This window comes from Puma concolor, chromosome B1 (genome assembly GCF_028749965.1).
Source record: "Puma concolor isolate L17-30 chromosome B1, mPumCon1.1.hap2, whole genome shotgun sequence".
NCBI classification, from domain to species: domain Eukaryota; kingdom Metazoa; phylum Chordata; class Mammalia; order Carnivora; family Felidae; genus Puma; species Puma concolor.
The window spans coordinates 124,733,603-124,750,776 of NC_141670.1; the positions used below are offsets into that span (position 1 = coordinate 124,733,603).

General features: G+C 40.6%; 1 protein-coding gene across 3 annotated transcripts in view; it reads right to left on the reverse strand.

Moving 5' to 3' along the window:
* Positions 1-6,195, reverse strand: part of RAP1GDS1 (Rap1 GTPase-GDP dissociation stimulator 1) — a 180,102-nt gene extending 173,907 nt beyond the window's left edge. For all 3 annotated transcript variants that reach the window (XM_086704532.1, XM_086704529.1, XM_086704528.1), the window contains exon 1: positions 6,056-6,195. In XM_086704532.1, the coding sequence (XP_086560658.1) occupies positions 6,056-6,059 (4 nt within the window). In that variant the 5' untranslated portion in view covers positions 6,060-6,195. The remainder of the gene's footprint in view (positions 1-6,055) is intronic.
* Positions 6,196-17,174: the final 10,979 nt, after the last annotated feature.

Consider the following 17,174-nt stretch of genomic DNA (forward strand, 5'->3'; position numbering starts at 1 on the left):
TATCAACAACCACCACAAATCAGGGCTTTTGTGGAGAAGGGTTTTTGGTTAAACATTAACCATCACACCTCTAGTTATCATTATTAATTATTACACAATAGTTTGCTTTTGAACTAAATGAGTTTGAATTAACTATGCATGTAGAGATGTCTAATAATCTCTTAGATGAAGACAGCCCAGACACACACACACACACACACACACACACACACACACAGGCACTAACAGCATACACTTAGTAGTTAAAATCATAAATATGGACAAAATTAAGCAAAAACAGCTTTTAGAGAAGAGGCCAGATACATAGCTCATAAAGACAAAATTAATTTTCTGTACAAAAAGTTAGAAGGACTTTGGAGTTTGTAAGCATAGCCAATCATAGCTAGCAGCTCAATTTACTTCCACTTATCACTATCCTAATTCTCACTTTTAATGCCTGGAATGCTTCTAGCAACAAAAGTTGTGTAAATGGATGTACTGAGAGAATGACATTACTCTGCAATTTGAATCCATATCTTAGCCAGTATGAGTAATGGTATTTAAGGCTGTCTGGTTAGACAAAGCTAACAGGTTGGTTCAAACCCTGAAGTGCTACCTCAAGTCGACATTACTCCAAAGAAAAATGAATTATATAAGTATGTTTATGGCATATTTAAGACATCAATGATACTGAGTACATTTTAAAGTTCAGTTTCACAGAATCATAGGATTTTATAACCAAAATAGACTTTATAACCTATTCTGGTATCTTCATTTATTATACCTCCTCTCTCCACAAGAAAGAACTATTTGCCAAGTTAAATGCCTAGGAAAGTATTTTAAATTAAGTGTTATCTGAACATGATTATCTAAAATTAACATGAAGTTCCCAAAGGAGTGGATCTTCCTTCTCCACTCTTCCTGATGTTTATGAGCAAGGATTAAAAAATTTAAGTCATTCTTATAGCTGTTGTTGGTGCCACCAATAACACCAGAATTGCCAAGTTCAAATTCAGGTGACTTGGAATCTCTGAAGAGGAAAACCATACTCTTCCCCAAAGGCAGCTAGAAGCTCCAACATTCCACTGTGAAAGTTAAAATCTACAGTTCACAAAATGAATTAGGGTTATTAAAACCTCCCAAATCATAGTACTAGATAGACTATGACTCTACCAAAGTTAATGATTTCAATTCTCCTATAAGTAAAAAAAAAAAAAAAAAAAAAGACATATACAACATAGATATAATGGCAACATAAGAAAAATTATTGAACTAGTCAATCTCTTTTAAAATAATAAATTTTAGTGATTATCAGTTTACAAAGATTTTTATCACTCTGCAAAGAACAAGTAAAAGTACTATTTTTTACTATTTATCTATGAAACCATTCCTGGACTTAGAAATACAAGAGAAAAAAAAAAAAAAAAAAAGACTTACATCTAAAGCTAACACAAATTTATAGAGAAAAACAAAACTCCAGGAATTAAGAGTATAATTAGAGGCATACATACAACTAGAGAAATCCAAAATTCACAAAGACTAATAGTAAATAAAAAGTGATAAAACCATTCATCAGTGAAGAGTACACTTTATGTAAAATGTCATGTGAAATTATAAAACCATTTCTAAGCTCACTCTGTATGACAGATATTGCAAACATAAAAAGCATACTGTATTAACACACAATGACATAAAAAATGGAATGTCAAAGAAATTTTGAAGCACTATGGTGAGATAACAAATTATTCTCAGGCAAGAAAATAGCATGTGTCATTCCATGTAAAGTGCAACATTTTAAAAATGTTTTTAAAAACCTATGCTTACTTACAGATCTTTAAATAGGTCAAGGGATATAGCATGAATACATTGGGAATTCTTAGTTCCACTTACTCATTATCCAGTTAGCCTCTACAACTGACCTCCATTTCTAGCATACCTCTTAAAGCTGCTTTTTAGAAAATATACTGAGTAATATCCTAAGCAAACTACATCAACAAAGATCCTTTTCTCAGTCCTTATCACTGGTCTGAAGCAAAAGACATTATTGACCATTCTTTCATGAAACCAACCATATGCAGATTCTAGTCTTTCACTCCTACGTCCCTTCCAGTGTCAAATCATTCCATTCCACTTCCCTAACAATGGGTCATTCTTCAAGATTCTTTGGACAAATTTTTTCTTTCTCTCTGTTGTCTCTCGGCCTCCTACCTAACTTGAAATATCATCTCAGGAGATTTATGGGTAACTTCCAGATCTCTAGTTCAAAATCCTCTCTTAAGAGTTAAAATAACTGTTTGTTAAATATTTTTTTTTACCTAGTTTCAGTCAGTCAACAAATGGTTACTGCATGGCTACTATGTGTCAGACACTAGTGTTAGAAATGTATTCAAAACCTATTATAAGAATCCCTGTCATCAATGAACAGAGAATCTAAATGGCAAACTAAACAGTCCAATTCACCAGGTCCAAAACTAACGATTCACATTTCCTCTTCCAGTGGATTAAATATATATTAATAATTTTACATCTCTCTATTGCCCAGGTGACAATGTATGACTCCTTTCTCAATTCCATATTCAATAGGTTAGCAAGGAAATTCTGTTCTTTATTTGCAGTATTCTCTTCCCATTGCCACAGCCAAGTTCAGACCAGTAAATATTTTCACCCACACTGCAACAACCACCCTCTGAAGTGTTCTCTATTTTTTGATCTAATTCATCCTTGACTCAATTGACAGATTAATTTTCCTAAACCACAGACTTGATCCGTCACTTAACTACAGAAAAACATTTCACAGTCCCTCAATAGACAAGTCAAAGTCCAAAAACTTTTTCAACTTGTCATTTAAGGTCCTCCATTATCTGGTCTTTACCCATTAGTACTGAGGAAGGTGACACACACTCTTACCTTACCTTTTGCTCCAACCAAACATGGTTATTTAACCATATCCTGAAACTCCTTGAGTGTTCCCTCTCTAACTTCACTTATGCCATTTCTCTCCTCCCAACCCCCAGCCTGATTAACCGTCTCCATTCATTTTTAACTTTCAGAAGCTTAACCAACTTTTTTTGTTTCAAATAACATCATTTTTCTAAAACCTTTTCTCCATGCCCTGAATCTACAACACATGTAAATGTAAAGTTATTTTATATCACTTATACTTTATTTCTGTTATAGCTGTGTATGTACCATCTCATTCCTGTTAATATTATATGCAGCTTGAAATATGAATGTCTTATTCCTCTCTTTCCTCCCACAGTACAGTGTACGTGGTTGATATTCAATAAATATTAAGTACATGTTGAATTTATAATAAAATATATACATTAAATAATAGCCATCACCCATAACATTCTATAGGAAGTTTCTTTCACTTTCTTACAGGGAAAAATCACTGCCATGAGATTATTAAAAATCACCTTATTTATGGAGCGCCTTGGATGGCTCAGTCGGTTAAGCATCCAACTTCAGCTAAGGTCATGATCTCGCAGTTTGTGAGTTCAAACCCCACATCGGGCTCTGTGCTGACAGCTCAGAGCCTGGAGCCTGCTTCAGATTCTGTGTCTCCCTTGCCCTCTGCCCCTCCCCCACTCGTACTCTGTTTCTTTCTCAAAAACAAACAAACATTAATTTTTTTTTTAAATCACCTTATTTATTTCTTCAGACGGCCTTAAAAAGTGATTTTTTTCCTACCATTAATCAAGATACCTTTTATGTATACATGAATTGTTATAACTTCCTTGGTTCAGAATATGAAATTGCTTTCCACGGTTTCAATTTTACATTATTGTATGTATCTAGTGATCATCCGATAAACCACCTTACCATTGAAAACAGTAGTGCAGAAGGAAATGGCTAGCCTGGAGGCTATTCCAAAACCTTTAGCTCTGAGAAGACCCAACTTTCTTTTTCTTTTCTTTGTTTTTTTTTAGTGAGAGAAGAGTAGTCATAGTAAAATTATACTTCTCTGTTCCCATTTCCTCCAAGCCTCCATGATAGTCTACCAACTTGAATGTTTGTTCACAGCCCATACTTTTAGGTTCACAAACCGAAAATAATAGGTAGGTTTTAAGTTCAACAATGAATTCACCAAAGATTTATTGAATATCTACTATGTGGAAAGCACGGAGGGGTGGGGGGATACACAAAAATCAATAAGACATAATTTTCATCTTTTGGAACTCATGACTAAATGGTAACCACACACACACATAAACAACTCCATTATAAGGCAGATTATGTAAGTACTAAAAAGCCTCCAACAAGGTACAGAGTGCTATGGGAGACTGATTTAATCAAAGAGTATCTGAGAGGTTCCAAATAAGAGGTTTCTATCTGGCCATTCTTTGAAATCAAGCAATAACATTCAAGATTTTGAAGATTAATTATTTTTAAGTAAATAATTTTGTTTTAAGTGTTTTTATTCATAAGTATTGCAACATAACTGAATTTTTTCTACTGAAAAGATTCTTACTCAACATGGAAGTTAAAATTTTATTTAAATGGATTTTGTAGCTCACCTTGAAACATGGGCAAATGTATTTTACAGGAGAAACTTGTGACCTACAATTAGGAGTAAATTTTTGAATGTTCAAGGAAAATTCACAATGTGTCCGATAATCTGAATTAATATTTATTTAAATTTGTACTCCTAGAGAAAAGCTAAGTACCTATGAGCCACCCATTTCTACATAAATTTGTTCACCATGTCAATAGCACATCAAAAGGGGGAGAAAAACTGAACTGAAAACAAAATTCAGGGCCCGATTCATTTTTCATTCATATCACCTCCTGCAACACTAGCCTCAAAAGTCTGAAACAGAGCTTGGAGCATTTGCTTTCCCAGTAAGCTCCATCGACACCATTTCTAGATTTAGATACTTCCTTGAAGATTCTGAGTTGCCACGACCTAACTCTAGTTGTGTTGAGCACTGTATTGACAGATCAAAGAACCACACTCATTTTAGGCTTAAAATAACCTGCACGGAAGGGGTAGGAGAATCCGAGTTGACAGATGCCAATGGAGCAAATTTTAAAAAGAGGAAACTGTGATAACAGTGGAAGCAAACTGGGAACATGTAGCAGTATGCTATTCCGAAATGCTACTATTAAAAAAAATAATTGCAGAATTAATCAGACGTTTTTGTAATTACTGAACTTAGTATTTAAGCAATATGTTATGAAAAAATTTTAAGATAAATTACATGCAGTTTTAGAAAATATATTTGCTTTTAAATATCTCATCCAAAACAATCTCTTGAGATTAACCAGACATACAAAGGAACTAAAATCAGATTATGTAGATGTAGGCAGGCTAAGCTGGGAACGAATAACTAACACGTAAGTTCGGTAACGTTACAGGGTGCGTTTCCTCCTACAGTAGACAGGCGAAGGAACCAAGAAAATGGGCTGAGCACAGGAATATTGCACACTGTAGTCACCCAACACTAATTCAACAGCTAGCGGCTCTATGCATCCTTCCTCACGTTCCTCGTGGCCTCTGACAAGTCATCCTTTCAACCCATGAGGCTGTCCGCTCTCCCCCATCAAAAATAATTTCCGTGCACGTTGTACAATCGCCCTGACAAACTACTTGCTCGCACTTCCCCGCCTCGGGATGAACAGTCCCCAAGATGGGGAAAGGTCGCCCTGACAGGGAAGTTAGGCGAAGTGGTCTCTCTGGCGGTCCGACCGAGCCTCCAGCCCAGCAGACGCCGGGGAAAGGAAGCGGGCGGCCTCCGGAGAAACGGGGATGGGGCAGGCAGAGGAGGCTAGCCCGCGAGGCAGGCTCCGCGGTGCCCGGGCACCCGCTCGGGCAGGAAGAATGGAGGAGGGGAGGCGAGGCAGCGAGGTGCCCGAGAGCCGCGGCCCGACCCCACCCCGCGCTCGGGACCCTCCCAGCCCGGGGACCGGCGTGCGTTCCGCGTGCGCCGACTCTCCCCGGAGGAAGAGCCACTGTATTACACCCGTGGATTTGAGAAATCTGGCAACTTTGCGCGAGGAAGGCTTCCCACCCTGCAACACGCCGAGAAAGAGAAAAATGTCAGGCGATGACGGGGGAGGAAGGATGACTTACCCATGTTCCTCCCAGAGGGTGAGGAGCCAGCAGGGCGAGGCGAAGGTCTCCGGTGCGGGCGGCGCGGCGCTGTGTCCTCCCTCTACCTCTGTCTCTCCCGCAGCCAGGGAGGGACCCGCGGGGGGCGGCCGCCGGGGAGGAGCAGCTGCTGCTGCTGCTGCTGCTGCAGGCGGCGCGGCCGCGGCGGGGACGAGCGGCGGGGGGCGGGGCGGGGCGGGGCGGGGCGGGGCGGGCGGGCGCAGCCTGCGGCGGGCGCGGCTCCGAGCGGGCGGGCGGCGGAGACGCCGAGCCGACTTGAGGAGCGCCTGCCCTGACTCGCGGCCCGGGAGCGCCCCGCCCTCCCCGCCGAGCATGCTCAATACCTCCCTCTTTTTTTTTTTTTTTTTTTTTTTTCCTCCACTCCAGAGGCAAGTGATTCTGAGCGTGCGGGTGGGCGTGTTTGCGGACCAGCTGCAGCCGACGCGGAGGAGCTTGATGGCGACCGCCTGCGATGCGGTGGGTGGGCCGGGAGAAGGCAAGGCAAGGGGATACGGAGTCCCGAGTGCTACCATCTGGCCTGTCCCGGCTTGCTCTCCGACCCCGCCAGTCCACACCCGGAAAACCGACCCATGTTCTTTACGGGACAACCCGGTTGCACAGGCGGGAATTTCCCGGAGACGCTGGGCCGCCTCAGACCCGGGAGGGTGGTCGAGAAGCAGAGCGGGCACACTGAAATGAAGCTGGAATGGACGCATAGGCGATAAGGCCAGCACCTCTGAGAGACAGATACCTGAGGACGCCCGTTTTCCGAGCAGCCTGTGGGCCCGCTGAGCACAGAGCAGGGAGGTGGTCGCTGGGAGGGCGCTTAATGTTGGCGGGCGTAACGGTGGGACAGTTAGGGCTGTCTTGGCTGTGGCTAGTTTAAAAACAGAGAGGTCTGGGCAGTCGAGAACAGTGACCGCCCCAGGATTTCCTTCAGGGAGTCAGCTGTTCTTCCGACATTAGCGCGGCCTTCCATTCCCCCGAGACGCCTCAACAGCCTTTTAACTGGGGTGCCCTCGGGCTCCACCCTACCGCGAGGGCACACCCCTCTCCCTGGGACGGTGGCGGGAACATGGTTACCAGGCAGGAAAATAAAAGTCTAGCTGAGTTAGCGGCGGCCCCGCCCAGTCGGCCGGCCGGAGTTTCCCCCGGCCGCCGGGCCGCTGCGGGTTCCCGGCACCGCCCCCTCCCCCCCCCCCCCCCAGCCCCCAACAGCTGCGGGAAAAGCCTGAGCAGGGGCGCGCTCTTTGGACGGCGCCCTCCCGACTGGGCATGCGCGCAAGGCGCCAGGTTTTTGGTTCTTCTGCCCGGAGGGAGGAGGCTGGAGGAAAGGTTCTTTTTCTCCACACTCTGGTCTTGCCCAGACCCCTCGTAATCGTGGTAAGGAATCAGCTTGCTCTCCCCAGACAGCAGCACCCGCACTCCTGCAGGGGAGAGGGCCACAGCAGTACAACCTGTGGAAGTGAGATGCTGCATAGCTGAATCGGGCTTGCTTTTCCCTTTCAACTTTTATTCTTTCAATTCAATGTTGAGAAAAAGGCGCTTTCTCTCTTTTAATCCGGGCCGCCCCCCCCCCCCCCCGGCTCCCCCGCCCACAGCCAGATCAGTTTCCGTTTATTCCACACAAGCACACAAGTCAGAAGCGCCTGGTAATTCGTTGAGAGCAGATTTTATGTGAGTTTTCTAAAACAAAAATGAAACACGATAATTAAAAAGAGAGAGGTTTGGTAAAACAAGAAAATACAACTGAACTACAGATATCCAAGCTATTGGGCTTTTCTGATGCATAAAGACAATCAGGCACATCACTCTTCTGCACCCTTTCCCTTTCTGTGATAAAAGAGTGCTCTTGGTGTTTGCCTTAAAATAATCTTACACGCCGAATTAGTTTCTTACCGCTGCTGTAACTAAGTGTCACAAACTGTGTGGCTTAGAATAGAAATTGAAGGTCCCACAGTTCTAGAGGCCAGAAGTCTGAAATTAAAGTGTTGGTGGGGCCATGCTCCCTCTGAAGGCACTTAATGAAGGATCTCTTCCAGGCCTCTCTTAGCTTCTATAGGTCGTTGGCTTGGGGTGGCATAGCTCCACAATCTTCATGGCATGTCTGTTCAAATGTTCCTTTTTTATAGGACGCCAGTCATGGCAGATTGGAGGCCCAACTACTCTGGTGTGACCTCATCTTTAATTAAATCTGCAATGACCCTATTTCCAAATAAGGTTAAACTTTGAGTTACTAGGTGTCAGGTCTTAAACATACAAATTTGCAGGGGACAGGACTCAATCCATAACACACCAATGCAAGCTACACACATACACACACCCCTGCCATATTCCCTATTCATTTTGGAGACACACACCATGTTTCACATTCATTTTGAACCTCTCCAGATCACCGTGGGGTCTTTGTATTGCTGCTCTTCATTTTTTGTCTTTCTCTTTTCTTATTCATTAATCTCTCCCAGATTCTCAAATTTACTTGCTTCAGTTTTCCTGCTACTTCCTTTTCTTATACATTACAGTAATTTCTAAGAGCATTTTCTATCTTTCATTAGGATATACAAATTGAAACTAGCAAAAGCTGCTTCAGCAGCTTTGTGACCTCCTACCTGACACTACTTTAAGTGCTTTTTTTGGTTCTGCTTGAATCCATAAACCATCCCCTCAGCACTCCTACCAATTAAAATTACAGGGCTGTCTAGGCAGACTGCATACAGTGAGGCCCAAAGCACTGGTATATCGGTAGTGAGACCCAATACTTAATGCTACATGCAGAAGTGGACCAATGTAACACCTACCTTTTCACACTGAACACTAGTTCTCCTCACCTCACCTTTCTTCTCCTATTATAGGAATATGACCTTTTTCTCTTCATCTTTTTATTCAAAAGTTACCTGCATGCGGGATTCCTAGCCATTTTATCTAAAATTTCAACATTCCCACTTTATATCCTGAATTCCATACTAATTTTTTCCTTAGCACTTACCTCTAAAATAATATATATTTTGCTTATTGGTATGCACCCCCATTTAAATTTAAGCTCCCTAAAGGCAGGGATTTTTGTCTGCCTTATTTGCCCTTGTATCCCCAGGGCCAGTACAATGCTAGTACACAGCAAGTGCTCAATAAAAATTTTTTGTATGAATGAGTCTTCGTTCTCTCAGAGTTTTTATCCTGAAAGAAAGAATGGTGTTAATATTCATTTGATAAATTCTAGCGCTTTACCAAGTAAAATTAGTTATTCAATAAATATTTATAATTGATGATGATGATAATGCCTGCTATCTGTGTTGTTTCTATCCTGAACTATGAGTCTTCTGCTAGGTGGTTACTGGTCTTTGTATTAGTTTCTTCTCTATTGACTAATAGAAATTTACTGAGTGCCTACGATACAGGCACTATGATACTAGGCACTAGGGATAAAAAATAAACAATGGCCCCTGCCCTCAAAAAGCTTACACATTAGGGGTGCCTGGGTGCCTCAGTCAGGTAAGCGGCCAACTCTTGGTTTTGGCTCGGGTCATGATCTCACAGTTTTGTGAGTTTCAGCCCTATGTTGGGCTCTGCCCTGACAGTACAGAACTTGCTTGGGATTCTCCCTCTCTCTCTGTCTCTCCTCCACTCACAATGTCTCTTGTTCAAAATCAATAAACTTTTTAAAAAACCTTACGTATTAGAAGAATTGCTTTGAGGATACCTCTAGTCACTGATTACATAAACAGCTAGAAAATAGTCACCTGATGTCAAGAGTTTTCCAGAAATAAAGCTACTAGTGTCCATGCTCCGGGTTAGACAATAGTCAAGATTTCATTAGGCCTGCTGCAAAATAAAGGAGGAAATTCTGGCACAAAGCAAAGGTTTTCAAATTCTATCTAAAAAATATATTAAGTATCATAGACTTATTTGTCTATCAAGTTATTTTTGAAAATTGGTTTATGATTAGCCAGATAGCTATTGGGAGTGGGTGGAGAAAGATCAAAGAAAATGCTTATTAGAAAGGCTCAGAAGCACTACACTTTGGCAAGGTTTATAACATGACTTACCTCATTGATGTGTATATCCTTAAAGCGGTTAAAAGTGATTTAAATTCTTTAAAGGAACTGTACTGGGAAGGGCAGAGCAAGAGGAAGTCGAGAGAAAAGAGAATGTTCTTTAAAAGAATAATAGGGAAATGATTGCCTCTTCTTTACCATGACATTCTGAATATCATTTAAAGGAATCTCACTGGAGTAGTTAACTGAACTCTACAGTGATAAAAAATGAGTTGGCAGTGAACAGTCTTCTACCTAAACTCTTTATTTTTTTATAATGTTTATTTTGTAGAGAGAGGGTGAGGGATGGGCAGAGAGAGAGGGAGACACAGAATCTGAAGCAGGCCCCAGGCTCTGAGCTGTCAGCACAGAGCCAGATGTGGGCTCAAACCCATGAACCAAACCGTGAGATCGTGACCTGAGCTGAAGTCTGATGCTTAACCCACTGAGCCACCCAGGCACCCCTAAACTTTTTTCGAAATATCTCTATGAGTTTAGGCTGGTCTAGGTTGAACAACAGAAATGTCTCAGCCCCTGGCTCATTATAACCCTACCCCCCCTCCCCACCTGCAGCCCACACAACATCTTTCATTTACTTAATAGGTTAACTGTTTTCTAAATATTATGAAATTAAAATTTTCTTTTTTCATAGTCTATCACCTCAAACTAATATCTACATATTGCAACTATAGCCTCAGATTGAATACATTTCTTTTATTTCTTTTTTTTTATTTTTTAGAGAGAGACAGAGCACAAGTGGGGGAGGGGTAGAGACAGAGAGGGAGACACAGAATCCAAAACAGGCTCCAGGCTCAGAGCTGTCAGCACAGAGCCCGATGCAAGGCTTGAACTCACGGGCTGTGAGATTGTGACCTGAGCCTAAGTCAGATGCTTAACCGACTGAGCCACCCAGGTGCCCATTTTTTTTAAATGGGACAAAGCACTTCAAAATCATCTGTTCTGAGCTCAGCACTGTGTTCAGTACTATTAAGAGATAACTATAGGTGCTTATCATGTGGAACAAAAGTAGGGAGTAGCCTGTTAAAGTCTCTCCTATTTAGAAAATCCTCTAAGTCTGTGAGTGGTAACATTTAAAAAAAAATTAGTCAAAGATGGCTTCATAAGAAGAGGATATGGGTGGATAGAATTTTTTTGTGGAGAGATGTTGGGAAGAAAGGCATCTATTCCAAGAGAGAGAAACAGCATGAGGAAAGATATGTCATATATAAAAGGGTACATATTAGGGATAGTTAGAAATAAGATTGGAAATTTAGTATGAGGGACACGTTGTGGGGGGTTAAAAATGCCAAGCAAGGAATTTAAACTTGATAAGGTAGGAAATAGAGAGTCACTGAAAGTTTCTTAGAAATAGAATGACATGATGAAAACAGTATAGGGGCAGGAAAAGAAGTAATAGATTAAAGAAAGCACTATTTGTTGAGGGCAAGTGCCAGTCTACCTAGGAACTGGTATACAAATATGACTAGGACACAGTTTTGGCCCTCAAAGAGCTCAGAGACAGACAAGTAAATAGTTAAAATACAGTGCTATAACTACCAAGATGGGTAGTGTGGAAGAATATAGGTAGGACATTTAACCCTATCATGGAAAGCCTCCTCGAAAAGATGTCATCTCAGCAGAGACCTGAAAGATGAATAAAAGTCAATGAAACAGAAAGCTATATATGTATGGGCCTGGAGACAAGAGCTTGAATCTTTTTAAAGAATCTGTAAGCCATTAATGGTTAGGGTGAGGTGTACACAGATTTGGGGAAAGGGAGAAGTCATGGAACAAAAGTGGACAAGTAAGAGGGATCAAATCTTGTAAGGCCGTGGTGGCTGAGGTAAGGTATTAGATATTATCCTGAGGGTAGCAGGGAGTTATTGAAGGGTTTGAAGGTTTGAAGTTTGAAAATGTCATAGTTAAATTTATATTTTAGTAGTTGCAAATTGAAAAGTGGCTAAGAATGAGGTCTACACTGGAGGCTGGAGACCATTATCATATTCTAGGTGTGAGCTGAACTAAAATAGAAGCAGTGGGGATAGAGAGTAATGGATAGTCCTGACAAATTTACTAAGGAAATGGTATTGGCTTCGTGACTGATAAGGTATTGTGTAGTATTGCTTATTTTAAATAATACAGCAGCACTATGAGTGGTATTATTATCTCAGCTTTACAGATAGTGAAACATGTTCAGAGAGGTTAAATGATTTAACTTAGGATCTATAACTAGTAAATAAAGCAGAAATAAGATCTAAGCCTCTCTGGTTCGAATCCACACTGCAATAATATGGAAATAAATGTATTGAGGGAAAATACCTTATATTTTTTGTGACCTCATCAGATTAAAAAATAATACTATATTGTAAAATATCTTTATTTGTCTTTTTATTCATTGTCTTTAAAGTATTTAAAGTATTTTTGTCCCTGTTTCTCTGAAATTTATAAATATAAAAGACAAAATCCTTGCATTACTATAATATTTTATTTGTGAATTTAACACAACTACTTTTGATTAGGATATAGGCTCAGTTATTTGAAATGATATTTAGTATTTTAATCTCAATTGGCTTTGCCATTCTATTGCATTAAAAAGAGAGTTAGAAACTTGCTATGCATCTAGGATTCGAAATCATAATATGCAATGATTTATTATAATTCTATGTTTTTAGACCATTGGATAAGTATGGGTAAATTTTCATTCCTTTTCATCTCTAAACTTTGAATTTAAGTCAGTCCTTAAAGAGTTCATTAGCAAGATGTCAGCTTAGAGGGGCGCCTGGGTGGCGCAGTCGGTTAAGCGTCCGACTTCAGCCAGGTCACGATCTCACGGTCGTGAGTTCGAGCCCCGCGTCGGGCTCTGGGCTGATGGCTCAGAGCCTGGAGCCTGTTTCCGATTCTGTGTCTCCCTCTCTCTCTGCCCCTCCCCCATTCATGCTCTGTCTCTCTCTGTCCCAAAAATAAATAAACGTTGAAAAAAAAAAAATTAAAAAAAAAAAAAAAAAAGATGTCAGCTTAGAGAAAGATGAGTTCTCAGTTTACAGGTTCTTTACCAAGTCTACTCACTTCATTGTATGTTCCACATTGCATAATAATGAGAAAATTGTGCCAAAGTAAAAAAAAAAAAAAAAATAGGTGACTTCAGAACACCAAGAGAACTGATGGTTGAGTACAATGCCATAGAAAGAAAGAAAGTTCAGGACACAAGAATGTTGAGGCCCATTCTACCTTTAAAGACTTCTGTCTGTGGCAGTTAATTTTGTCTTGGGTGGGGGCAATTCACTTTGTCTCTGACTCTCAATTCATCTTTGTAAAAAGTGTGAATTACGTTTGTCGAGGGGAAAAAGCATGAACTGCCTTTCAAATTTAAGGAATATATTTTTCATGATGCTTGGTTCTGATAGAGGCACTTAGCTCTACTACCTAAAATTATCTGACTCTCTACCCCACCTGCCCACATATACACATCTTCACCGACTTGGTAGAGAAATCCTCTAAGTCTTACAACAGTCCTTTCCTCTGACCCTGAACTGGCCTAAGGCAAAACTGGGAAGTAATTGAAATTAGTTTTGATGCTCTTGGGATTATTTATGTGTCAAGAACTCTCATGTAATACTAACCTCCAGTACTAGCCACGTGAGTTAGGTGTTTTACAAATAAGGAAATGGAGAAACAAAATAGTTTGATTAATTTACCTAATGTCACATGACCAAAAAAAAGATAGAGCCAGAATTTGAACCTGGTCTGTTTGATTTCAAAGTCCACATCCCTTTCATTTCATCACACTGCCGAATGTCAACCTGTTTCATTACCCCTAACTTCACTTCCACTATGACACTGCACAAGAAAGAAACACCTATATCTTATCTTACCTACCTCTCTATACTGGCAAAGTTACCTGTCTGATTTAGTTTCTACCTAGGAATAGTTTTCTTTTCAGAGTTAACTGAAGCTAATCTAATAATCTATACCCAAGGCTTGTAATCATCCTTTCCTCTTGTGAAACATCTATAAGCATTTTGAGAGTGGCCTTTCTCCCCGCCAGGTTTATTTATTTATTTTGAGAGAGAGAGAGTGTGAGCTAGGAAGGGACATAGATGGGGGGAAATCTCAAGTAGGCTCCTCACTGTCAACACAGAGCCTGATGTGGGGCTCGAACTCATGAAACTGTAAGATCGTGACCTGAGCTGAAATCAAGAGTCTGACACTCAATTGAGTGAGCTACCCAGGTCCCCTTTGAGAGTGGCCTTTTAAATAAAAATAAAGTAATTCAAAAGAGGAGTTTTGATTACATTATCCTTCCTCCATATACTTCTATGTAGCTCAAGTCACCAGTGACTGCCTATTTCCTCTGGATTTTTCCAGATCTCTCATAATCTCCATCATTTCCTTTTCAGGAGTCCTCTTCTAACACTTTAAAAATCACTTAAAGACTTCCTTAAGGGGGCGCCTGGGTGGCGCAGTCCGACTTCAGCCAGGTCACGATCTCGCGGTCCGGGAGTTCGAGCCCCGCGTCAGGCTCTGGGCTGATGGCTCAGAGCCTGGAGCCTGCTTCCGATTCTGTGTCTCCCTCTCTCTCTGCCCCTCCCCCGTTCATGCTCTGTCTCTCTCTGTCCCCAAAATAAATAAACGTTGAAAAAAAAAAATTATAAAAAAAAAAAAAAGACTTCCTTAAGGAGACATATCCTAATTTAATCTCATCCAACCCTGATTAAGCAATTCTTAGTACTTATAAAGCTTCTATAATAAAAACTGGCTCATTCAGACTTTCTAATAGAAAAGCCTCATTAACCAGCATGTCTATTTACCTACAGTTCACTAATAATTGATTCTTATAGTGATGATCCTGAGGGGCTGCAAGATTCTGAAGTATTAAAGACTGAATATAGTTTTTGCTTAACGTATTTGTTTCCTATGGCTGCTATAACAAATTACCACAAACTTATTGACTGAAAACAACACAGATTTACTATGTTATAGTTCTGGAGATCAGAAGTCTAAAATGGAGCTCACTGGGCTAAAATCTGGATATCAAGGGGGCTGCATTCCTTTCTGAAGGCTTTAGAGAAAGATCTGTTTCTTCGCCTTTTGTAGCTTCTAGAGTCTGCCCACATTCCTTGGCTTGTGTGCTCCTTCCAGCCAGCAATCACATCTTCTCCTCCTCTTCTGACTCTTTCTTTCCCTTGCCAGGACTCTTGTGATTATATTGGGCCCCACTAGGACAATCCAGGGTAATCTTCTTATCTCCTAATCCTTAATTCAGTCACACCTACAGAGTCCCATTTGCCATGTAAAATAACATATCCACAGGCTCTAGGGACTTAGATATGCACATTTTGGAGGTGGGGGTGGGGCATTATTCCATTTACCTGACTAGTTAATATTAAACTTACTTTGCTATACCAAATGTATGAAAATTAGTTAAAACCTATGTGTACAGGTGACACATATGTGATATTACATATACGAGTATCCTTGATAATTTATTAATAGTTCTCTAATCTGACTTTTTCTATACTTTTTTTCTGACTTTTTACTATATATGTATGCTTTCATCATTTCATGGGTTTTTGTCTTTCCCAATCCACTATCCAGATCCACTTTTTAATGTTTTTCTTTCCTTCCTAGAACCTAGTAATTGTTCAATATGTGTAAGCTCTCAGTAAACATCATTGATTGACTCCTGTATTCTTGACATAATCATCTCTCTAAGGCATTTGCACTTTTGAAATCCAATTTTTATGATAAACAAACCTATTCCCAGTTTTCTGGGAACGAAACAATTATAGGAATATGAAAAATTCACATGGAAATCTACTGGAATTAACACTTTGTAATTATCAGTTCAACAAGTCAGATATTAATTCTAAGTTACTGTTTTCACGTAGTCCTTCATTTATTCAACAAACAGTGATTACTAGCCTACTGTGAGCTGAGACTTGGGTATATAGCGGTTCACAATGAAGACTTGTTTCCTCATTGAATCCATTTGAGTGAGAAGGACAAAAAGCAACTAAATAAACAAACAAAACATGAACATATGATAAGTACTGTGAGAGGAGCAGATAAGGAGCTAAAACGGACAAAAATGGCAGTGAGGAAGGAACATTCTGTAACTAACATTGTGTGAGAAGGCCACTCTTTGAATAAGATAATTAATCTGAGACCTGCAGATAAGAAGCAGACCATGCAAGAAACCAGAGGAGGAGCTGGGGGAGCCACAAGTGCAAAGATCCTGAGGCAGGAAAATTGTGACTATGTTTTAGGAAATGAAAAAAGACCAGAATAATTGAAGCATAACAGTACGAGAGAGAGGCAAAAAATGAAGTCACAGAGACAGTGAAAACTCAAATATTGTAGAATCTGATGTGTTAATAGGTACCGATAAATAAAAGCCCTCTGTGTTATCCCAGAATTTAAAACCAAGTGAGATACAGGACTCAGGAGTCAGATTAGCTGGAGATCAAATTAGCAGCTATATTACAGATAGTGCTAATGAGCAAGGAGAGCCAAATGGGCATACTAGCATTCCTCCCCCTGCCATGGCCCTGAACAAACCAACTCTCCTGTCATCCCAAAGACTGAACTGTGGGTTTTCCCTCCAGTGCCTGGCTATTTACTAAAGGGCAGAGGAGAATTAAGTCATTCTGAAGGAAACAACCCAAGAATCTCTGGCCACACATTCTCAGTTCCCTTTCCCCAACTCATCAGTGAGATAATTTAGCTCTATCTTTCAGGGGATAGAAGGCTTAGGAAGGAAGAGAGTGGAGGGGGCAGTTGCTGAGAGAAAACAGGAGTATTTTCTTAATTTTCTTCCTTCAGAGGGAAGTTTCTCTCCTTTGTATGGAATGTGTGGAGTGGAGGGGAAGGATAAATATTACCATTATAATCCCATCAGATGGGTCTTATAGGTCATGTTTGAGAGTTGAGATTTCATTTTAAGTACAGTTTATAATTCGGAAAGATCACCTTGGCTCCGGTGAAAAAATAAGAGCTGATGGTGAGAGATGATGTGGTTTGCACCAGGCTGGTTGTAGTGAAGAAGAAGAGTAAAAAGATTACAGGTATAG